At 39.1% G+C, this 24,718-nt stretch overlaps 1 protein-coding gene across 1 annotated transcript in view; it reads right to left on the bottom strand.

Annotated features, from left to right (window-relative positions):
• Positions 1–408: 408 nt before the first annotated feature.
• LOC5568679 (J domain-containing protein) overlaps positions 409–24,718 on the bottom strand; it is a 144,589-nt gene continuing 120,279 nt past the window's right edge. Inside the window, exon 3 of the mRNA XM_001658039.2 lies at positions 409–2,666. Within this exon, the coding sequence (XP_001658089.1) occupies positions 2,340–2,666 (327 nt within the window). The 3' untranslated portion in view covers positions 409–2,339. The remainder of the gene's footprint in view (positions 2,667–24,718) is intronic.

Genomic DNA, 24,718 nt, shown 5'->3' on the forward strand with positions numbered 1-24,718 from the left:
TATCAACAATCTGGATCAATTTAACTGTTGGGGAGCCGAGTAGGTAAATTCGCCTTCGATAGCCTTATTCCGTTGGTGGTGTTGGATGGTGGGTTTCAGGGGTGAGGGCTTCTGGGAACGCCGCGTGTTCTTTTGAGCAAATGCGCTATATATTAGTTTGCTATCGAGCTTCTGCGGTTTGTTCCACGTAGCAGGTATAATCACTAAGATGTATTATGGTTTGTAATATCATAAACATAAAGAAAAACATTTTTAGTTTTTAGTTTTTTTTTTATTTGAGTGATGTTTTTGTTCAAAGTGTCATGTTGATGTGTTCTCATCTGATTTTGTGTACGTGTGTTATACTTTATCTTACTTTTCATTGTACATTGTGTGTATAGCATGACTTTTGTTTTTAATTCTTGTATCACATTTAATCCTAAAAAGATTTGGATGTTCAGTTTGTGGTTTTATTCCTATATCTTAGATGTGTTTTGCACTTTAGTAATGCATTTTGAGCTTTCATTATTCATAGACATTTTTTACGACGAAGGTTGTTTAAAATCGTTTTTCATTATTTGTGACATGTTGGAGAGGTGCACATCGATATTTATTTCATTTTCCTTTATATCCTTTATAAACTGGGTGGGCGTTTTGCGACTGGATAGTTTAAAGTCTTTTCTGACACAAGTCTAGTATATAATAAAGCTACTTCTCATGAGTTTCAAGGTGGGGATTTTCAATGGTTTGCGTTGTAGGGCTGATGTTAACTGCAAGATATAACAGCCTCATCCGATATGTTAATAAAAGATATATCCACCGGCAAGCATCGCCTGGACTTGACTTCTATGCTGAGCGTGCTCTTCGTTCTATCGGATGAAGTGTTTTTGCAAACTTGGTTGGTAGGTATTGGAAAAGTTATGAGAATGGTTTTGTTCTCGGCTTGTTAAAACTTTTGTCTATTGAAATGGTATAACGGGGGGAGGGAACATCCTCCCAAAGTTCTTTCTTGCTGTTTGATTTTGTGATGCATATAGAAAAACCTCTCCTACTCATTAAAATATGAAGTCTATCTGTAGGTAGGATAATTTCTCTTGAAGCTTGCTCTTAAGAAGAACGAATAATAAATATAGATCCAGATTTATGTATATGAATAAATTCATCATTGATGAAGTGTTATTGCACTCATCCCTAAGGCAGGAACAAACGTAGGAAATCGGGAAGGTATTTTAAATGTTGGAGAACTTTTCCTCGTGGTCTTAATGATGCTTGGTAGGACTGACCTGGTACTAGCCTTCTTTTTAATTCACTGCATATGTAAAATGTCTAAAGCCCGCATTCAGTTGCATCTTTGAGAGGTGAAAATAGGACTTGAATGTCAAAACACCTTATCATTTCAAGGGATTTGGGAAACATTAGTCTTCAACACTATAGAATATCTAGTTTGATTTCCATTTTGTTTTTTATTCATCAGAGTACAAAATCTTGTAAACGCTACACATGTATACTGACTTGTTTCCTATAGATTGTATATGATTTCAGTGGCACGAACTCTATGTTCTTATTATTTTGATTAGTTCGCGTTCGTGCCGCATTGAGAAGGAAGATACGCGATCATTTTCTTATTTATCTTTTTTCGTATATGGAAATTATTACTCTTATTCTGTTTTTACTTTTTCATCTACGCGAATCATTTTCTTTTTTCGTCAACTTAAATTGACTACATGAATTACATTACTCTGTGATGTGTTTGTGTTTCTTGTTAATTAAATATCTATCAATACATTAAGTAGCATGTTTGCTGATTCCTCACACATATAATAATCAACACAGTTTTTTTTTTCAATGTCAACACCACTTATTTGTTTTTCTTTTCTTTTTGTCGATTAAATATACCATAAATAACATTACACAATAGTTTTCTTTTCAAACAACAATCATTTGTATGGGGATTTGGAGAAAGATACACACATTAGAACAATGGCTATTATTGTGAATATTGTGTTGACTGAGATGATCCTCTATCCGTCAATATATTTTAATTTAAACAAATTCATAAAGACATCTGTTCTCAAACTGGTCAAAAGGGTGATAACCATTTAAAATGCTTTAATTTGTGTATTAAAATGTATAATTAAGTTTTGCGTGTACAATGAATTATAATTATTTGAAAACTAGCACTGGGTTCAAGTTTCTTCAGAGTCAGTGCTTCAAAACCGCGGTAAAAAGGAGCACAAACGATCTTATTGGTTGGTGGAAGCACCGACTAGAAAAGACTCAAACCCCATAGCAAATTCCTTGAATGTAATTAATAACCTAAAAACAAAACATAAAACAAACCTTCCTCCATCTCAACAAATTTAGATCTCATAGTTGCGGAACTTGTTGACCACCTCGCTTGGATTCTCCTGACCCCATTCACCCTTCCGGCCACCGTAGTACAAAGCTGCTCCACCCTCCGAAGCTCGACGGTGAGCCGGATTTGGCTGGGCGGCACTCAAACCGCTTCCAGCGCCGGCCGTTTCCGGTAGCATGCGATCCTTTGTCTTGGGTGTGGCCCAGTGCATGCTCTGCTGGACGTGCTCCTTCATGCCGACCCAGTTTTTGTAGCTTATCTGGATGCCACTGCTGCGCCACTTGTCATAGTTGGCACGCCTCTCCGGATCGCACAGGATCTCCTTGGCGTCCTGCAAAGTTGGAAAGAGAAAGACGTGTATTTTAACATGATTTGCTTCGTAGTAGGATAGTTTGGCATACATAAGCTCGAAAGAGAAGGACGTGTATTTTAACATGATTTGCTTCGTAGTAGGATAGTTTGGCATACATAAGCTCGAGTCTCAAGTATTCCAGTCACACTTTAGGTTCTGAGAAAATTAAGTAAAATGAACACGGCAATCATCAGTTTTGGAGGAGACTTGGATCAACGATGCCCCTTGATTATTCCTTATTTTTAATATTTTAGAGCTAGATTTGGAGTGGGCCGAGGGCCCTGGGAGACCGTGGATTTGGAACTCCACATTACACAGGCCTTCAAAAACATTTGTTTTGTAAGTTATTTTCCTTTTTGTTGTTCAATCGATTACACGCATGAGAGAACTGAGTCTTCTATCGACTAAACGCGGTCCGGTTGGCTTAGATACCAATTTTGAAAATGTTGAGTCTATTAACCAACGGGCTGTCGCGCTTTTGTACTTTGTACAACAGCTCTTATTTATTTACTATCATTTTACAACAAAGTTATCTAAAGACACCAAACTAAAATATATTCCTCAAGAATTTTCTTAGGAAAAATACACACCAGTTTTATATTAAAGTATGGATAAAGGGCCGGTAAAATGAACAACGTAACGCCAGGAAAAAGAAGAGAACGAAGAAGAGTTAGCGTAACGGTTGCATTAAAATTGAACATGTTGTGTGCTATCAAGGTGGAAAATCAATTTACTACTTAAAACCAAGATGGCGTCAAAATTCAAGATGGCCGCCAGATTTTTTCACTGAAAATAATACATTTATTCTTCACTTGACTCGAATAAAACATCAACGACTGGAAACTTGTGACTTTGTTGTGCAAAAAAAAAATGATCGTAGAACATTATTTAGAAAATCGTTTATTTCATTCGGTAAATACCATTGCTCACCTCGTTTGTGCAGCCTTATTCAGTTTTTTCTCAGTTTTCGGATGGTAATCTCAAAATGGCGTCCAAATTCAAAATAACCGCCAATTTATTTTTTTATATTCAAATGAAAGCTATACCCTTTCTCTATATGATGCCACTAAGTTTGCTATTGGGGCCCTGATAGCCGTAGCGGTAAACGCGCAGCTTTTCAGCAAGACCAAGCTGAGGATCGTGGGTTCGAATCCCACCGGTCGAGGATCTTTTCGGGTAGGAAATTTTCTCTTCTCGACTTCCCAGGGCATAGAGTATCTTCGTACCTGCCACACGATATACGCATGCAAAATTGGTCATTGGCATAGTAAGCTCTCAGTTAATAACTGTGGAAGTGCTCATAAGAACACTAAGCTGAGAAGCAGGCTCTGTCCCAGTGAGGAAATAACGCCAGAAAGAAGAAGAAGTTTGCTATCTGTTCCAAGGGAAATATGAGACATATCATGCGAAGATACACCTAAGATTTATCAAAAAATGGGCTTTTTAGCAAACTGTTTAGCTAGCTGGTGTACGAGGGAACCCGATAGGACCACCCTTAAGTTTTATCAAAATTATCGTTCAGTGACATTAAAATGGAATTCTAACGATGGGTGCCGATTGCGGCCTGATTTCAGCGAGAATTGCTCATATGTCATTATTTTTAATAGTGACAAACATCTAAAACTATCTACCAGAAATTATATCCAGCTTTTTACGCTGGCTATAAAACAACAAGGGGTGATTCTATTTTGACTGTTAATGTCAACAAATTTTATAGCAAGGTCTTAGTAAGCAGTGTTTTCGTTGTTGATCGAAATGTCAATAATTTTCACAAAACTGTTTGCGGATTTTGCTGCATAATTATTTTTTTTACAATATCCGTATGTATTCCAATAATTTTATTTCTTTTATATATTTTAGCTTTCAAGATTTGAAAATAACTGTATATCATCTTGTTGATTTGCATAACACAGATCTAGCTATAAACCAGATCGTCAAGCAAAATTTTAGTACGAATTGGTTATCGTATTCAAAAAAACAGATGCGGCATAGATTTCCTGTTAGACAACGCAACATTGAACTCCGTGATGTGGAATCAAGATGACTTCGAAACATAAAAATGGATCCTATTTTAGATCATCCCCATTCTTAAATATTGACAGTGAATAAATCTTCCTCAAGGCTCCGTTATTGAAAGAAGAACAAATTTCATTATACACGGTGTTCGATATTTTATTTTAGACTCATAAACATGGACTGTAACTACAGTTATTTCATTATTAAGCACGCTGTCGTTATACGCATAATTGTCTCATGTTCCAAAATATGAAACCGAGAAAAACGCAACTGATGATTTTGGCACATTTATGCTCCATTTGGATAAAGGTTATGACAATTTTTTTTTTAAATTTCTTCGCTATAATATGAGGAAATGGGTGTTCTTAAGTCAAGAGTTGGTTTTAGCGAACAAATTTGAATTTTGCGGAGAAATCCAAAGTGGGACGGTAGTGCCTAGAAATACCAAGTTTGTGACGAATTTCTACGCATAAGAGTCCCACTAATTTTAGTAGACCGATTTTCACACATTGCTCTTGACGAAAGCTACCGTGAATTTTATACCGGAATTGTGGAAGATGTATATTAGAAATTTTGAATTTTCTGCTCCCCTATGTTTAAACGATTTCAATTATGATAAAAATCATTCTCCCGAAATTTGAAGTGATTTGGAAGAAATATGGTTGTGCACACGGCATTTGAAGTTTATATCGAAATTACTAAGGAAAGGGCAAAACTTTTGTGTTCAGTCCTCTAACTGCTCGTAATAATAATCTATAAAAAAGTAAATATACTCTTCTCATGTGAATTCTTCTATGACATATCACTTGAAGTGGGTACATTTGATGATTTCCCATTAGATTTTTTGGTAGACGAAGAGGCGGAGTAGATGTTACCTGTGGTGGAAGGGTTTTTTCCATTTTATTTGAAGCAAGTAGAATGGTAGTAGTGTACTCATAGTACGAATAGGGGAGGAGTTCAAATTACCTGCTACGATATCGGCAAAGGATTTTCCGTGGGTAAATACATTCGAATTTGAAAGATTCGAACGGCTACCCGACGGATTAAAATTAGTTTGTGAATGAGTATGATTATGATCTTCCTGATGGGAATGATTCATGATCAAGCGATCGTTAACTGAAAAATGAGTATTGTTCGATATTCTACCATACTCTATTGCGTGAAGGGCAATCTCAAAAATTTGACTTATGATTAGCCCCGCAATTCGAGCATATAAACTTGGTGGTATCTTCCATCACAGAACAGACGTCCTTAGCGTGAGAAGAACCTCCGCAAATCATGCATTTAGCATCCATGCGACAATTTTTTGTACCATGACCCCACTTTTGGCACCGACGGCACTGAGTGGAGTTCTGGTAATTTCCTCCAGGTTTCGGGAAATGTTCCCATGTCACACGGACATCGAACAAAAGTTTTGCTTTTTCTAAAGCTTTAATATTATTTGGTTCGTTTTTGTTAAAGTGAACTGAACAATATTCTTGAGAAAGCCCTTTCCGAACAATGCCAGATTGGGTTCTCTTTTTCATAATGATTACTTGGACTGGGGAGAATCCAAGTAAATCATTTATTCCATTTTTGATCTCTTCATGTGACTTATAGTCACTTGAGAGACCTTTCAAGACGACTTTGAACGAACGTTCAGTTTTGTCGTCATAAGTAAAAAAATGTACTTCTTCTCTTCAAGATGTTTGACAAGAAGTTCGTGATCTTTAAGAGTTTCCGGCAAAACGCGACAGTCTGCTTTCTTTGCGATTTGAAAGGAGACCTTGATTCCCCTAATGGAGTTCAAGATCTCCTGCCTAAATCCCCCAAACAACATACCACGATAGGCGGCACTCTTTGCTTCCTCACTTGAATCAAAGAGCCTGGGCAAGAGGCTGCTTCGATTTGGTGTTCGAAAAGTTTGTCTAGAGCATCGAACTGATTGCTCATTTCGAAACAATTATTCATTTCACCCTTGGAAGAAAGATCGCATTCCGGGGAAGCGTCCTTTCTTTCATTCTTGCCACGTTTAGTGACAGATTTAAATCCCACTTTTTTGGAAGGAAGTTGTGAATTCAGAGATTCACCCTTCCTTTTGTTTGTTGTTGATACCATGTTAAGTTAATAAACGGAAGAAGACGTGTCCTTCGAGAGGTTTTTTCCCAAGACGGTGTCCAAGAAGGATTATCACTTCTAGCTTTCGCCAACGGATCCAACGAAAAATCGAAGGCACGGGTCCGAACAAGGATTGTAAAGGGATCAGTAGTAGAAAAAATAGTACTGAAAAGTATTGTTTTAGTAGCACTGAAAGGAATCGTTTTTAATTTTAGCACTGAAAAGTACTGTTTTTTTAACACTGAAAAGTACTGTTCTATTGCTTTAGGTAGTTTTTAAGAAAACTTCCAAGAGCAGAGAGAATTCGTGTACGCACAGCACGAAGGTACGATGCGCACTGTAAAGACTATCGTTATGTTCTGTACCTCAGGCCGAATATTGTCCTATTAAAAATAAACAAGGCTCCAGATCTGAATGCCTTAATAAGCAAAAAAGTGCGGAATGCGCTAAACTTAACAGGACACGCCAATAGGACACGGTAATACACTTTTAAATATTTAACTTTTCTGACAGATAGAGTAAACAAAATTGTGGTTTGCAATGACGTAATTTTATGTTTATTTTTTACGCTCAGGTGATCCTTTCCGATTAGAAAAAGTTTAATTAGGATGGTCCAGACGGATTCACGGGTTCTTCTTCTTTTTCTTTCTGGCGTTACGTCCCAACTGGGACAAAGCCTGCTTATCAGATTAGTGTTCTTATGTGCACTTCCACAGTTATTAACTGAGAGCTTTCTTTGCCGATTGACCATATTTGCATGTGTATATCATGTGGCAGGGACGATGATACTCTATGATTTGGGAATCGAGAAAATTTCCTTTACGAAAAGATCCTCGACCAGCGGAATTCGAACCCACGACCCTCAGCATGGTCGTGCTGAATAGCTGCGCGTTTACCGCTACGGCTATCTGGGCCCACGGGTTTCACGGGTTATTGGAGAGAACTGCGAAAGGACCCTCAGTATTTTCCAACGCGGGATTTTGGATTGCATTTTGTGCCTCTGGAATGCATAATCTAGCATTCACATCATGTAAGATGATCTCTTCCCACTACATAGATGTCCTCAACAGTGTTATGTCCTGGTTTATGGGCACTTCGGGTTAGGGAGGGTTTGGAAAGGGTTGTTGCCTGGTCGATAGCCGAATTAAAACTGTCGGCTCATAGCTCTTTTTATTTTCAGGAAAACTTTATAATGAGATTGCTTGATGTATAGCAATTGATATTGCTTGTTTTTAATTATAAATCGTGGTTTACGGCTGTCATTTGACAGGATACATCAACCAGCTTCTTGGTTCCATTCAAAGTATCGTTGCAAAAAGTTCATGTTCCAACAAGATAACGCAAGTATTCATACTAGTTCTGTTGCGGAGGTGGTTCCAGAGCCACAAAATGGAACTTTTATGATGACCATCCAGTAGCCCATATCCTGTGGAAAACATCTGGGGGATCATTGTGTGACAAATTTATGCTAACAGAAAGCAATATAATAATGTTGCAGAACTTAAAATTGCAATTTCTAAAGCTTGGGAGAACTTCGAGATATATAAATAAAAAGAACGGTTTCCAGTATGCCCAATAGAAATTTCCAGTTTATTGAGCATGTAGGTGGACCAACTTATCACTAAGGCAGTGAATCAATTGTCACCCAACACGCAGCAACAAAGACATTGTCATCTCGTATTCTTGTTCCAACAATGTTATTCCGCAACATCAGTTTATCATCACTTGAAAAGAATATGACAACGATTGATCACCACGTGCGCAGCGATTTTTTGGGCTTCGCATTGCAATTTTCGAGAACTTCCTCTGTGTTGGTAAACATTAGCACATTATCAAACCGCATCCATACAGTACATTTGCCAACACAAACTTAAAATAACTGATTATTCGCGAGTTGAAAAGGTTACAACAATGTAGCGCCCTGTGATTGTCATGACAAGTTTGCTTTTGATTGTATCACAATCCGCAACAGTTGGGATAAACGGTTGTGAGCGAGCTTGCTTTGCTCTTTGTTTTTCGTGTCCTTTAATGACAATTTGATTCACTGCACTAAGGTTTGAAAAACATACAGAAAATTACATATTTTCATGTGTATTTTTCTTGTAAAGTTTGTGCGGCTATAGAAAATTGGCAGAGAATTTAACAAAATCGCACATATCACAGTATCAAACCAAAATATTTTTTTTAAATTTGAATTCGTTACCAATTACATCTATCTTCAAATAGTGTTTACTATCATTTAGAATTATCTTATAGTATCATATTTTATCTTTTCTGCTAGAAAACTTCATTAGGGAATACAGTAGCAATTCAGTAGAGAATACAGTAGCTTCGTCCTTCTTTGCCCCATGATAAACACTTGCAAAAATGATTAATTGACATATTAAGCTAGCAGTTAACAACTGTAAAAATGTTTTTAAGCACACTAAGCTTAGAAGCAGACTGTGCCTGTTGGCAGAGAGCAGAAACGGGGAGCTGGTCACCAGGTTTTCAGCAGCACAAACACTGTTTTGTGTAGTTTGGCGATGCTTTAAACTGCAATTTGTTTTTTATTAGTTTAGATTACTTTGTCTTGTGTATGCTACTTACACGATCGGTGTTTTAACTATAGAATAACTGTTCTGCTTTGCCTCTAATAATCAATTATAATTGCAATTCAACTGTAATTGATAACGTAATTAGTACTCTAGTGCATGTTGCATGATTAATTATTAAGTACTTTTAATGTATCTTGTAGGATTTTAACCTCAGGGGCCCAGATAGCCGTAGCGGTAAACGCGCAGCTATTCAGCAAGACCAAGCTGAGGGTCGTGGTTTCGAATCCCACCGGTCGAGGATCTTTTCGGGTTGGAAATTTTCTCGACTTCCCAGGGCATAGAGTATCTTCGTACCTGCCACACGATATACGCATGCAAAAATGGTCATCGGCATAGTAAGCTCTCAGTTAATAACTGTGGAAATGCTGATAAGAACACTAAGCTGAGAAGCAGGCTCTGTCCCAGTAGGGACGTAACGCCAGAAAGAAGAAGGATTTTAACCTCTCAAGCTTTAAGTTTTAGCCTTGTAACTACTTGTGTTCTGTAATAAAAGTAATTTTAACTGTTTTATAGTTTTAAGTTTTAACATTTCACACATACTGTTTCAAACCACTACTTTTAGAATTCAAAGAGTTCAAGGAATAACAATCCAACTTTTATAATAGTTCTGTTAATATTTCACGGAATAGCAAATCTGCGCACTCATCCACAGTGACTCTGAAATCTATTCATTAGATCCTCTAAGCTAGTTGACAGATTGATCTGTCGGAATGACGTTTACTCCGGTGAGGCTAACTCTGCGGAATACATAGCCGTAGAAGTGTTCCCAGCGGCAACAGTGCCCAAGTTGTGATGGAACGCTAAAATAAAAGAAGTAATTTCAAGACGAAAAAAACAAAAGCGATCGCATCCTCATATCAGTCACATCTACGCTCAGAACTCAAGTCTCACTAACATGAAACCCAATCAGCTAAATTATCCCTGCATGCTTTTAATCCATCTACCTACAGGTAAGATCCGCAAAGGGACCGTCTGTCTTTTTGACACTGCATAGTAACACATCAAATGATACCGTTTTGATTCAAATTATGGCCCATAGCTTATTAATCGGAACAAGATTGTCCTTTGTAATTTTCGTTATGATTCCCAACTCATTTATATCTATCTCAGGTTATGCCCATCGAAAAAAAAAAAACAATTGACGGTCATATATACCCTCTCAGAATGCCAATTGTTGAGACACTACGGTACCAGGCCAAGTGTATTCCGATTCGCCCGGATACATGTGTTTCATTACCAAGTGACGGCTACTGTTGTAGCCGTTTCTATGCATCATCCTTTTCACGTTTAGTTTCCGGAGGACGATACCAGATAATCACAGGTCGACCTTTTTGACACAGCTTCAAAAGGGTAGCTTTGGCGTTCCGTGAATTGTGATGGGATAGCAATTATGGATGCACTTGGAGAAGTGAAATCCCCTACCATCATTATTCGTATTCGTTCGCCTGTCAGCGTTGATGCAATGTTGCTTGGAGAAACAACGTATGTATTGTGTGTTCTTGGGGAGGGGGTGTCTGTCAACTCGCTACCCTTTTCCACTTTGAGACTATGTATGTCTCTCGACGGTAAGAAAAAGGGTTCAGAGCTTTTTTGAAGAGTCAGCAACAGATATAGCTACCCACCGTTATAACAGGAAAGGGAAAAAGCACGAAGGTCTAAGACAGTGGTTCCCAACGTTTTGGGAACCAAAACGTTTTAGTTTTATACACATTTCGCGAAGCCCTAGGTCTAACCTGGACTATAACTGGAATACATAAAATATATAACTAAGCCTTATAATAATTTTGCTCCTGTGCCATGTGAGGGTTTAAATTTCGTCAGAAACTTTTCGTTTATATTTACAGGAATGATCTCAGTTTCATTTTCTATCCAGTTCGGCTCAGAAGAATCATCAGGCAATGCCGGTAAGCTATGTTTAAAACAGCTGCTAGCTGAGTAATTATACCTGACTGGAAATCTGTTATTGCCAGAATGTTATTTTAAGTGTTTTATTATGAGAAACAAGTGAAGCAAGAGAATCCTAATTACAATTGCTTCGCGTCCCCTGACAATTCGTCCCGGCCTCTTAGAAGTCCGCGGACCACCGTTTGAGAAACCCTGGTCTAAGAGAAGGACTCATTTATTGCGAGGAAGAATTTATCCATGTAAAAGCGACACAACAATGCCCTAGGGAAACGAGGAAGAAAGCGTTGTAGTTGCAATACGATGAAGCATCCTTCCGAATCCTACTCGGCGCAGATCTTCACAGAAAAACGATGTTCAAGACTTGTAAATTTAGCTTTCTGAACGAAGGCTGGGAAAGTTGAGAAAGAACTTGCACATTGTTGAGTGGAAAAGTGTCGCCAGAGCTTTAAAAATAGTATGATTGGGCTGTTGTTCTATTTCTGCTCCAAAATTCTCTAGTTTTCCCATCGTTCGATAGATTTTGATGAGATTTATTATTGGTTCATGCATCAAACATTTACGATTCGGATTGAAGAGCTTTATTCCTAGTATTACAACATCCAGTCCATATTGGTACAACATTCAACATAGCTAGCCTTAACATTTATTTGAATATCAAAAGCATGTTCTTAAGACAAAGTTTCGATTTTCTGTTATAAGTGGAAACAGACATTTTTTATATTTGTTTCATTTGGCTTGAATGCCTTCAATGTGATTTTTAAAACAACCTTCCATTTTTGCAAGTATGAACAAAAAATATCCAAACTTTTTTGCAATCTACTTCAGATGACACGCAGGCTTCGTCCTTTGGCGGAGAGGCCTGTGTCATCCACAAACAAAGATTTTTGACATCCCTGAGGTTGCTCAGGTAAGTCAAATGTGAATATTTCATATAATATTGGTCCAAATAGCTGTCTTGAGGAATACTTGGCTTCTGATAATTAATCTGAAGTGTACGATTTTACAGATGTCTTTGGATTATTCCTACAATGTAAGGTGATTTTTTTTATTAAATTTTACAATCGATCCTTCAGTCCAAACTCTGTTGAATGCTTTTTCTATTCCTAGACATAGAAAAAGCATTTGACAGTGTGAGCAAGACCAGTAGAATAGCCTTCAGATTTGTTGGAACGAATCAAATTTGTTCCACGTAAGAGTTGATGAGTGGTCGAATGTCCATGTCGGATTCCGAATTGTTCTTTGGCAAAAAATGAATTTTAGTTTATCTGGATCATCAAACTGTTCAAGTGGTCCTTTTCAAGATTCTACCTCAGTAGGCCTTAAAGTACGTTCCCAATCCGTCGCCTGGTTGTTCCAAGGTCTCAGGTTCCAACTAGGCGGAAGTAAGATCAGATGTAATTACCTGACTTGCGCCGATCCGGCTTTGATTATAGTACTCCACGAAGGACTATGTCAACTCTAGTATGGCCTCCTTGCTTGCATAGATAAACATGGGCTCACAAAGGCGACTTTTCCAGCGGAGATAGAAAGCGGCTCTTAGGGGGACCCATAAGAGATGATCCATCAAAACAAACAATTAGCGGAATGTGAAGGAGACGCTTCTAGAACCATCAGTAACCGGCTAAGGTTTCCGCCAAGAAAGCAGGCGATCAACATCAACATAAGGTGAAGATGCATCGAAGCCAACCCTCGAATTTTCAATAGCACAAACCTAGAGAACCTGATAGTCGTTTGCGTTGAACATTTGATCGATTGATCACCACCTGAGAGACAGGAGACAGCTAGCTTAGATTGCGAGCTCCCAAAAGTCAAGGGAACCTGTCACAAACTGTCACTGAAAAACCGTACATTCGAAGCGCAGAGCGTGTGAAAATTCAAGTAGACGTAATTTCTAAGTGTTTTTCGAAGTGTTGAATACCTAAATACCCAGGGGATAGGCAAAATTTTGCCTGAATTCAAGTGATTATAACCAAAGACAAATTAAAGACCTTCATGTCCCTTGCAAATGCTCAAAATTTCATGGCTCATAAGGTAATCTAGAATGCCGTGAAAAGTGTACTGCGATGTGTCAAACTTGGGTACTATTTGCACTACCGAGGGACCAAATGCAGTACTAGAAGTGGTACCCAATCTGAGCCCGAGCGCGACGGACCTGTTATAACTTTATGAAAAATTAATGATAATGCATGCATCCGGGAGCAGTCGATGGATAATTTGGTCTACTTTCAGTAACTTGATTGGTCATGTATATTGGTCACTGGACGCCGGATATGTTCCGGATTTTCCGAGGTTATCCGAGGTCCAAATGGAAATTTTTCTGTCGTTTGTAATTCTGTGCGGTGTGAGGTTTTACAGCAGTTTACATCCAAGTAACTACAAGCATTATAACATTGCACGTATTCTACTGCATATCAACACCATTGATGCAACATTGCTTTTATTCAACAAATTTCAAGAGCTGTCAAGCAATAAAGCATTAACCCTACATTACAAATGTATCAATGCACTAACATCACTTTATAAATTGTACTGCTGCATTAATATTACTTTATAAGTTGCTTCATTGCTTTATCGTTCTTTTTGCATTATTTTACTGTAAAAGTGCCCTTTTCCACTTTTAATCTACTTTAATGGTAGGCTTACGGCAATGCAGCTGCATTATATATGCAATTATATAATGTTCCATGGTTACTTGGGCAGTTTTCCTAGAAACTAGAATTAATAGGAAGTTGAATGGCGGTGGATGCATTAAGATTCGTTGAAAATCTTCAGAAATATAACCATTTTCTTAAAACTGGTTCCGAAAAGTATGGTCAGTCATGTTTGTATTTCCAATCATGTATAAATTATCCGGAGCTACATCCAAGTGGACATCAAACTTCCAAATGATGCTCCCAGCAGTATATTCAGAACCATTAGTTGTACAGGTCAACGAATCTGCCGTCGATTGAGCTTCTAGTGGGTCGCGAAAATTGTTAAACGTGGAAGTTCGCCGTCCAGACGTTTCTCGAGCTGGAAGTCCTGTGGGAAGCAGTCAAGCCAACGCCGAATGCGGACGGAACGGATCCTGCCGTAGATCCATTAAAAGACCAAAGAGCGCGGGGGAAAATCATTCTCTTGCTTGACCCATTCCACTATGTCCACGTGCGAGAAGCGAAAACAAGCAAGGAAACGTGGTCAAAGCTAGAAGGAGCGTTTGAAGATACGGGGCTCACCCGGAAAATTGGTCTGCTGGGAAAATTAATCACGGCGTCCCTAGCAACTAACGTATGTGAACACGATCATAGCAACCGTTCATCAGTTGCGTGGGATCTGGTTCGACATCAGCGAAAATGGATTGGCACTCTTCTACTGGCAGGCTTGCCAGAAGAATATCGGCCGATGATAATGGCACTGGAGAATTCCGGAACAGCAATTACCGGTGATATCGTCAATACAAAGCTGCTGCAGGAAGTTCGTGTGTCGTCGTCGTCGTCGCTGGTGCTGCTTTTTCAAGTAACAAGCACCACGGCCAAAAATCGAAGCAAACCGAATCAGCGCCGACGGAGTCAGAAATTCGGCCACATCGCCAGGGAATGCCCTCAGAAGGATTCCAGGAAAGGTAACGCTTGGTGCACGGTACTATCGACTATTTCCGAAGATGATAGCCACTTGTACTTCGACTCCGATGGATCGAACCAAATCGGGAAATTTGTTGGAAAACATCGAGCGGCATTGCGGGACAGCATTGGCCGCCCACCGAGGTTCGATGAAAGTGGTTGCGAAGGGAAGTATGAAGCTGAAGCCTGAGAGCTGTCCCGAGAATCCTCCAAAATGAAATGCACGACGTTCACGTGATTTTGGAGCTAGCCACCAACTTGCTGTCCGTGAATCAAATTGTCCGACGAAGATACAGCGTAACTTTCACCACAGATGGTGTCACGGTGGCAAGTGACACATCATCGCTACAGGTAGTCGAACGAACGGTCTTTCCAAATTAGACCAATTACCGCCTACGAAAGCATTGGCTTGCTCGCCGGCGGTCACCGTTGATTTGTGGCATAGAAGAATAGGGTCACATCAATTTCAACAGCCTGCAGCGTCTCAAGGGCGGCCTGGTATCGGGGCTCGATTTCAGCGACGTAGTCAACAAGGATGAAAACTGCAGGATTTGTGCAATGGGTAAGCTTTCTCGTTTGCTTTTCAGCAATGTAGGTTCAAGAGCAACGGAGCTTTTGGAACTGGTACACTCCGACATCTGTGGTGCAATGGAAACGGAATCGTTGGGTGAAAGTCTATATTATCTCACCTTCATTGATGACAAGTCGCGGAGAATCAGCGTGTATTTCTTGGCCGAAAAATCAAGACCTTTGAAGATTTTCGATGCTCATCTGAAAAACAGACTGGGAAGAAATTAAAAGTACTGCGTACCGACAACGCAAAAAAAGTTCACCAACAATCTCCTGGGAAATCATCTGAAGCGTTTAGGAGTCCGGTTGACTACACGCCAGAACAAAACGGAATGGCAGAGCGTGTAAACCGAACCATCATGGAATGTGCACGGTGCATGCTGTTCGAAGCAAACATACCGAAGAGTTTTTGGGCAGAAGCTACAGCAACAGTGGTGTACCTGGTGAATCTTTTTCACGAAGGGGCACGATAAGACATCGGAAATGTGGAGTGGTAAAAAGCCAAGTGTCGCCCTCGTCCGTGTTTTTGGGTCATCGGTAATGGTTCACATACCGAAACAGAAACGCAAGAAGTGGGATGCAAAAGCACACGAATGCATTCTATTTGGATTCGATGAGTACACTAAAGCGTACCGCTTGTGGGACCCTAAAGCGAAACAAATTATCAAGCGCCGTGATGTAAGTTTCATCCGTGAAGGAGGAGTGGTGGAGGCCGCTGTGAAGAAATCAGAGGAACGGAAGACGATTCGGCTGGACATCGATGGCGCATTTCCGTGGGAACCGATTTCCTGCGAAAGGTAGCATCGAGCAAGCCGAGCAGCCTGTAGATGAAGACGATTCTGGCAGAGAGTACAGCGATAACGTGGATCCATTTCCTGATGACACTGTGACAACCCCTGCGCTCCCGTTGCGCACATCTTCAAATCCGTCCGAGTCACCGGCGTTGAGGCGAAGCGGCAGGAAGCGCTTCCTCACAGGCAAGTTGAAAGATTTCTTTTTCTCAAGCACTGGATTGCCCTCCAACCGTTTTTTAGACAAACCAGACGAAAATGCGACAACCGCCGTACGTGATGTTAGTCCTGAAGCACAAGCATGCTGTTTGCAGCAGGAATTTGCCGTCAACAATCGAAGTAAGGCAAATGATGATCTCCGCATTCCATCCGAGGCTCTAAATCAGTGATTCCCAAAGTGGGGGCGATTTTCATGTCCAGGGGGGCGAAAATTTGTAAAATGAAATTTGGGGGGCGAAAAAACTAGGAAGGGGGCGAAAGTGTGAGAAACTGAAACAACGATTCATAACATTTGGAGAAGACACTCAACTTAATAGAGGATTATACGTAAATAATCTGAAGACTAGTTAATAACACGTTAAATCTTTTTGTTCTATTTATTGTACATCTTGCATTTTAAAAAGAACAATAGAGATATGTTGAGCAAACAATGACAAACTACAGTTAACTCTCCCTTACTCGATATTCCGTATCTCGATATCGAGTTAGAGAACCATAGTAAAAGTTGGTTTTCATGGCTAACTCGATGGTCCCTTGGAACGCAGTTGCACTGCTTTTGTGTTCTGTTACTCGATACCTCCCTAACTCGATGGTCCCTTCAATATCGAGTAAGGGAGAGATGACTGTATATTTGATAAGCATTTAGGTTTTTAAAGCGTTCGTGTTCACTTGAGCTATGTATTTGTAACTGAAATTTTCTTAAAAGATTTTGTATTCAAATCTACGTTATCTATTTGTAATCACAGACAACATTGAAAGTGTTATTAATGTGACAAATAAGTGAAAATTATTAGATATTTTTAGAAATGGTTTCGAAAATACAAAAGAAATAATTTGATGTTTTTCCGTTCCTCGTGAAACAGGAAATTTTAGATTTGGACAACTAATGTTACGATCATTGACATTGTTTTCTAACCAATATCAGAAAATTAGACCGTAAAAAATCAAAAGCCAATGTTATAGCCAGTCATAATCGAAAACGTTAATCAGGCAACAAAAAATAGATTTGAAGAAATATCGTATAGAATCCTGCAGAGCGAGTTTTTTTTTAATTAAAAAACCAATTCACGTTAAATTGCAGTAAACAAGATAAATAAAATGTTTTTTTTTATAAATTTTGCATTTCAAAATTGTAGAACATTTATTACTCAGAATTTAAATTTATTTTAGCCAATAACACAAGAGAAAATAACTTTCAACTAGTAAAATTAATAAGTTTCGAAATACAGAAAGTGAGCCATACCTTTTAAAAGCCGTGAAATTTGGGCCAGTAAGCATATACACAATGCCCAAAGGCTAGTTATATTTGCTGTTATAAATTGTTGACAAATACATCATTATAATAATTCTCATCACTGAAATTCAAGAAAATATGTTCAATAGATTTGTTGAAAATCAATGAATATGATTGTCGTCTGACTTTGTCGTGGATATAAGAACGAGTCAAGGTGATTTTTTGGAATATAAAATGCTTAGAAACCACATATAATTGACATCTTTACACTAGTAGTTTTGATTACTTAACCAAGCTTCGATACACTTATGCAAATATTTCAAAAACATATCAGGGGGGGCGATTCCAAAAATAGATTGGCCTCAAGGGGGCGAAAGTAAAAAAAGTTTGGGAATCACTGCTCTAAATGGTCAAATTGAAAATGGTACCTGGGAACTGGTGGAACTATCGATGAATGGTTTTCTCATTGGATCCCGAGCAGAAGAAAATAACCACTGAATACCAAATTGAGGTATTCCATACCAGAAAATTTCCAATACTTACAACCTTAATGAGGTATGAAAGAGGTAAAATACCTCAAATAATATTTTCTGCATATTCTACAAATACCAAGCTGATACTTAGATCAGGTATTGTAATACCTAAATAATACGTGATGGATTTTTATATAAAAGTGATTTTTTTTCAATAATAGTTCAATACCTCCAGCAGTCCTCAATACCTATCGAATACCAAAATGAAGTATTGTTAATTGTTTTAAACATTTCTTTTTTCAGAAACCAATATAATAACAAAATGAGGTATTGACAACTGAACAATACCTAATTATGGTATGATACCAAAATATGGTATGCATAAGTTATTGCAAGTTATTTTTTTCTCCTCTGGATGCAAGTGGTTATTTAAGACGAAGGAAGACTCGAAGGGAAACGTTATCCGCCACAAGGCCAGGTTGGTGGCACAAAGGTTTTCGAAGAAGTTTGGCGTCGACTTCGATGAGGCTTTCGCTCCTGTTGCCAAACAAGTAACACTGCGTTCTCTCCTGACCATTGCCAGCCGTCGTCGGATGTTCATGAAACATGTGGATGTGAAGACCGCGTACCTTCATGGAAAGCTTGAAGAGCCAATCTACATGAAGCAGCCGGAAGGATACTCCACCGGAAACCCTAACACGGTCTGCCTGCTCAGGAGGAACATATACGTGTATGTGAACCAGCGAATCGACGAAGTGTTGCGAGGAATGGGAGCAAGCCTTTGACTGCAGATTCATGCCTATAGGTTCGGCGAAAAGGCAAATCGATTTCGTTCATTCTTCTCTACGTCGACGGTATGCTAATCGTCACATACAGTGAAGCGGAATTCACCGCAATTTTCCGTAAACTGCGGAAAAAAATCGAAGTTGCCAACCTGAGGGGCTTGAAGCATTTTCTCGGAATTGAAATCGTGCGGCATTCCAGCGGGTTCAAGTTGAATCAACAATATTACATCTTGAAGCTGGCAGAGAGACATGGTCTGAAAGATGCCAAACCGTCCAAAATCCCTTTAGATCCAGCCTACCTACAGCAGAAGGAAGAGGAGGGTCGTCTGCCGAGTAACGTTCAGTAACTCAGCCTGATAGGAGGTCTGCTGTACGTGTCGGTTCATTCACGTCCGGACATAGCTGTCAGCATATCGATTCTGGCTCAGAAGTCGAACTGCCCCACGCAACTGGATCGACAAGAGGCCAAAAGGGTGCTCAAATATATGAAGGCTACAAGTGACTACAAATTGCACCTTGGATCGTCGAACTCGGGATTAGAGCTGTTTGCAGATGCTGACTGGGCCGGCAATCATCGTGACCGGAAGTCAAATACCGATTTCCTGATTTGTTAAGGAGGTGGTGTTATCAGCTGAGCGACCAGAAAGCAAATCTGCGTAGCATTATCTTCCACGGAAGCGGAGTTTGTGCATTTGCAGAGGCTTTCCAAGAGCTTACGTGGGTGAAGAAGCTGTTGGCTGATTTCTGTGAGGACGTTTCGGAGATAATCCCAACATTCGAAGACAATAAGAGTTGTATTAAATAAGTTAGCAGTGATCGAATTGAGAAACGCTCAAAGCACATCGAAACTAAATATTTCTATGTTAGGGACCTTTATTTGTAATTATTTTCAACGGATCTCTGTGATCTACCTGTATGAAAGAAAACACATTTTGTTAAAATATTGTCCATCAGAACCAATGCTTTCAGATATCTTGACAAAGCTATTGCAACATTGTACAAAAAAATGTTAGCAGAACATTAGAGTTATTGCCGACTAAGGTCGAGGAGGAGTGTTAGAGTATGACATGTCAAGCAATCCCCTAACGCAATTTGAATTGTATCCACCGCTATAGTAGGCTATGCTGAATTTTACTGCATCGTGAAAAACTCTTTCTTTTTCGTTTCAACCGTCAAGCAAAGTAGTTCGTTATTTGGCTCACTCCCATTTACCAATATGGATGAAGTCTAGGAAACTAGGACTGGCCCGTCACAAAACTGAGGTGGTGGTGGTCAACAACCGCAAGTTCGAGCAACGGGCGCTTATCTTGGTAGTTTCTTAAGAGACCATGCGCATCATAGCCGGGATGACGCCCATCGGGCTCATCATCAAGGAAGATGTTTAATGCTTCAACCAAAGAGGTCCTAGAGCAGAGCTGTCATGATCACTAGATTTTCATCCTTGGGAATGGGATAACTCCACTAAAGGAACATAGAGCCATCGGGTAATACCAAATGGGATTGGTTTAAAAGAAACCATGGGGAAGTGAACTTCCACCTGACATGATTGCTATAGGCAGTATCTGTATAGGTTCGGGCACTCAGAATCTCCTGCGTACCCCAATTGTGTAGGCTTGGAGGAAACAGCGGAGCATTTTGTTGTCGATTGCCCCCGTTTCATTGTTGTGAGAGATCGCATGCTCGCTACATGCGGAGGGGACACGTCCTTTGCCAATATAATAGAGAGAATGTGTGCGGATACCGAGTGCTGGAATGCAGTAACTACACAGTAAAAAATAATGAAGATTACATGTAATGTAAACTTCATTTATGCGATGTAAACATGTCGTCATGTAAATTTAAATCTTAAGTCATGTAAAAATGTGTTATATGTCATGTAATCACAGAGGATCCTGCTGGATTACATGACATATAATTGAACTTTACATGACATATCATGTAAATATCCATGATACTCCACGCTCCAATTATGTGCATTATATGTCTCAGAAATTTACACGTTTCGTTCGAACTGTGTACGGTTGTCACTCTCATCATGCTAGAATTGCAGCATCTATGGCCCGCTAACCAAGTGTTGGCTACAGAGGGCCAACATTGTTTAAGTCGGATAGGAGAAGCAGTTTGCCTAGGCTTCTTCTGCTACATGTGTTAAGTGCTATATGCACTGGCCCCACCCCGAAGAAATACCGTAAGTATGTACAGTGCATGGGCTGGTTTTAGTGGGTCGTCGTTGGTGCGATATCCTCATTAAAAAGGAGCAATTCTCGCTGAAACCAGGCCGCCATTGGCACCCATCGTTAGAATTCCAACTTTATTTCATTGATCGCTAGTTTTCGATAAAACTTAAGGGTGGTCCTTTCGTGCGCCAGCTAGCTAAACAGTTTGCGAAAAAGTCCATTTTTTTAAATCTTAGGTGTTTCTTTTCGTGATATGTCTCATATTTCGCTTGGAACACATAGCAAACTTAGTGGCATCGTATAGAGAAAGGATATTGCTTCCATTTGAAGTTGAAAACATTTTTGGCGGCCATTTGGAATTTGGCTACCATTAGCTTGTTTCATTTTCACCATTTGCTTGTTTTGAATTCTAAGATCACCATCAGGAAGCTGAGGAAAAATTGCGTTAGATAGGCTACAAATACTAAGTGAGCAAAGGTATTCAGTGAATACTATTCACCCTATGAAATGAACGATTTTCTAAATCATGTTCAACGATTTTGACGTATATGGCGAGTGCAATCAATGCAAACGTCATTTTTTGTACAACAAAGAAACATGTTTTCAATCGTTGGTGTATTATTGGAGTCAGATGAAGAATAGGAGTATTGTTTTGAGTGAAAAAATCTTGGATTTTGACGCCATCTTGGTTTTGAGTAGTAGAATGAGTTTTCACCTTTTTAGCACTCAACATGTTAAATTTTACTGTTACCGTTACAATGACTCTTCTTCTTGTTCTGCTGTTTCCTTACGTTACGTCCTTACTGGAACAGAGCCAGCCCCTCAGATTTACTAGCTTCAAAAACAAATGATCAAATAGGATTTTTTAACGCTTATTTGCTACCTGAATAATTCTTCTGCATATCTTCGAGTTGAAAAAAAAAAGCATTATTTCTTTCATTTATTTGGTCTAAAACCATTGATAAAAATGGTGTCCGGCCATTCGGCCGAATGCCGTTTGGCCGAACGCCATTTGGCCGAATCATGACGAAAAAATCAATTTGCTGCAACGCTGATGTGAAGGATTCATAAATAGGGAGTCGGTATCCTTGAGGTAACGCTTTCGCTTCATAAGCGGAAGGTCATGGGTTCAATTCCCAGCTACTCCACAAAAAAAACCCGTCCAGCCACCAGAAGACGCCGCACGGAGGGCCGTGCTTTGGGGAGCACATCCATCCTCCGTCAGTATAAGATGGTGACTTAGACAAACTGACCCACGTCGCAGGCGGCTAGCCTCAAACGATTCAGGAACACGGCAAAACGAACCACCCCAAGAGCAATGTACTATGGCCAAGGCTGGTAGCAAAAAGTGGTACCGAAAAAAGTTATTTTAGTGACCACATTTGAGAAATAAGTGACTAAAAAGTGACTTTCAGTTCTCAAAAAAGTGACTAAAAAGTGACTTTCGGTTCTCGAAAAGGTTACTAGAAGTGATTTGACAATCAAACCTTAATCAGTTTTATTTCAATTTTAATATACTGTTTTCAATATCCAATATTATAGGGATTATTCAATATGATCTTCTGCAGGTAGTAAGTCTAGTTGAGTACCATATTTGTAAAATTTGATTGTACCTCCAAAATTTCAAGATAGGGTGCAGAGCTACTTGGGCACTTTCATGATTCGTTTTGGCATGGGGGTTTATCTCAGCCGAATTGTCTGAAACTTTGCAATAAAAAGCGTTTTAGTACGACGCATATTGTGGCCAAATATGAGATCTGTAACTTTCAAAAACCTACTGCCGAAGTGAATCAAAATTGCCAAGAATAGGATCCGGCTCCCTATTGCCTACAATTTTTTCAAGCAGAAAAGATAACATTTATTAAATACTAGTGGTCCCGGCATACTTCGTCTTGTCATCAAGAGGCTGTTGCAAAACGTCATGTAATCCCCCATACAAAATGACACCTGAGTCTTCTCCCGTTTTCCCGATTATTCCGAAGATTTTCCCAAACTTTTTCCTTGCACGAACACGTCGCTTCCCATGTCGAGTGCTACAATGAAAAACTTACATGAATCCGTTGATCCGTTCCCAAGTTATTTCGTGACATACAAACATCACTCCATTTTTATTTATATAGATTTTTCCATCTTTCAAAAATGTTGTGTCTTTTATATCACCAAAGTATTTTATTTTGTAAATTTGAATAATATTTGGAACATTTGTATTTTTTTTTGTCATTTCACATTTACTTAGAGTTTGGATGGCTCTAACACTTCTACCTAATAAGGTCAATATTTTATGTAACTAGATCAAAATCACCGAAAATGTTATACTTGGGCATTAATCAATATTTCAAATGAAAAATGATGATAGAAGATCTAACATGATTGAAATACTTCTTAAACCGCGTCCTTCAAACACCGCCTAAGGAAGAACAAATGGTTGATATAAGCCTGAGTGACATTGAAATTTTCCATCAGTAAGTTTAATGGGAGGTACTTTTGGCCGAATGTACATTTAGCATAAAGACGATAGGCTTAGTAGGCTATTCTTTTGAGTTATGCTGTCAAAGTAGTTAATAGCACTAAGCTTCTAATATTGCAATCAAAATTACTTGAACACTTTCATATTTCACTTGACATTGGGGGTTATAGTTGGTCGAATATAACTCTGTGGGTTTCAAAAACCTCCTGCCGAAGTGAATCAAAAAAGCCAAAAAGAAGATCTAACAACTAACATTTCTTTGAAGAAAGCATGCATGATTTCATGAATGATTCGATGAAAACGATAAATTCGCGGTAAATGAATCGTCGAAAAACACGAGGTCTTTTTAACGTCGTTTTTTGAAATAACGCGGTTTTTTTTACGCGGACGACCGGCGTGAAAAAAACCTTAGGGTATCCGGCAATTTTTTGACTTGCAAATAAAGTCTGTCCTAAGAAGTATGATAAGTTTTTATTCTCAAAAAGAATATTAAACAATTAAATACCTATACATATTATAGATTTTGTAACATTTTAAGTAGCTAATGTGCTTTATACCATGATGGTTTGGTTAATTAAACGAATTTCGAAGACAAAGAGAATAATTAGGATGCATATTCTCAAACGTAATGTTCGACAATGGAAGATACTGCCCATAAATGTATGTCAGTCCCATGTTTACTTGATTTCCTATTCACATGAGACAATTATGCGTTTATGGACAGGATAAACATCTAATTATCCACCACAAGGTAAGAACATTTCTTTTAAATGATATTTCACGAGATAGGGAGTTGTATTCTTTTCTTGGCAATTTTTTCACCTTCGCTTAAGCCGTAAACCCTGTTTACCCATATGATTAAACTAGGTTTAAAGCCTAAGCGGGGGTGAAAAAATCGGCCTTTAGGCAGTGGAATTTTTTGAATGCTACTGAGCTTATATGTGGCAACATTATGCGTCGTATTGACGTGCTTCTTATTGCCAAGTCTCAGACAATTCGACAGAGAAACCACCCCCCCCCCATGGCACAGTGAATCATGAAAGTGCCCAAGTAGCTCTGCACCCTATTCGGGGAATACTAAACATTTGAACCTTTAGTTTA

The sequence above is a fragment of the Aedes aegypti genome, chromosome 1, assembly GCF_002204515.2.
Source record: "Aedes aegypti strain LVP_AGWG chromosome 1, AaegL5.0 Primary Assembly, whole genome shotgun sequence".
Taxonomy (NCBI): domain Eukaryota; kingdom Metazoa; phylum Arthropoda; class Insecta; order Diptera; family Culicidae; genus Aedes; species Aedes aegypti.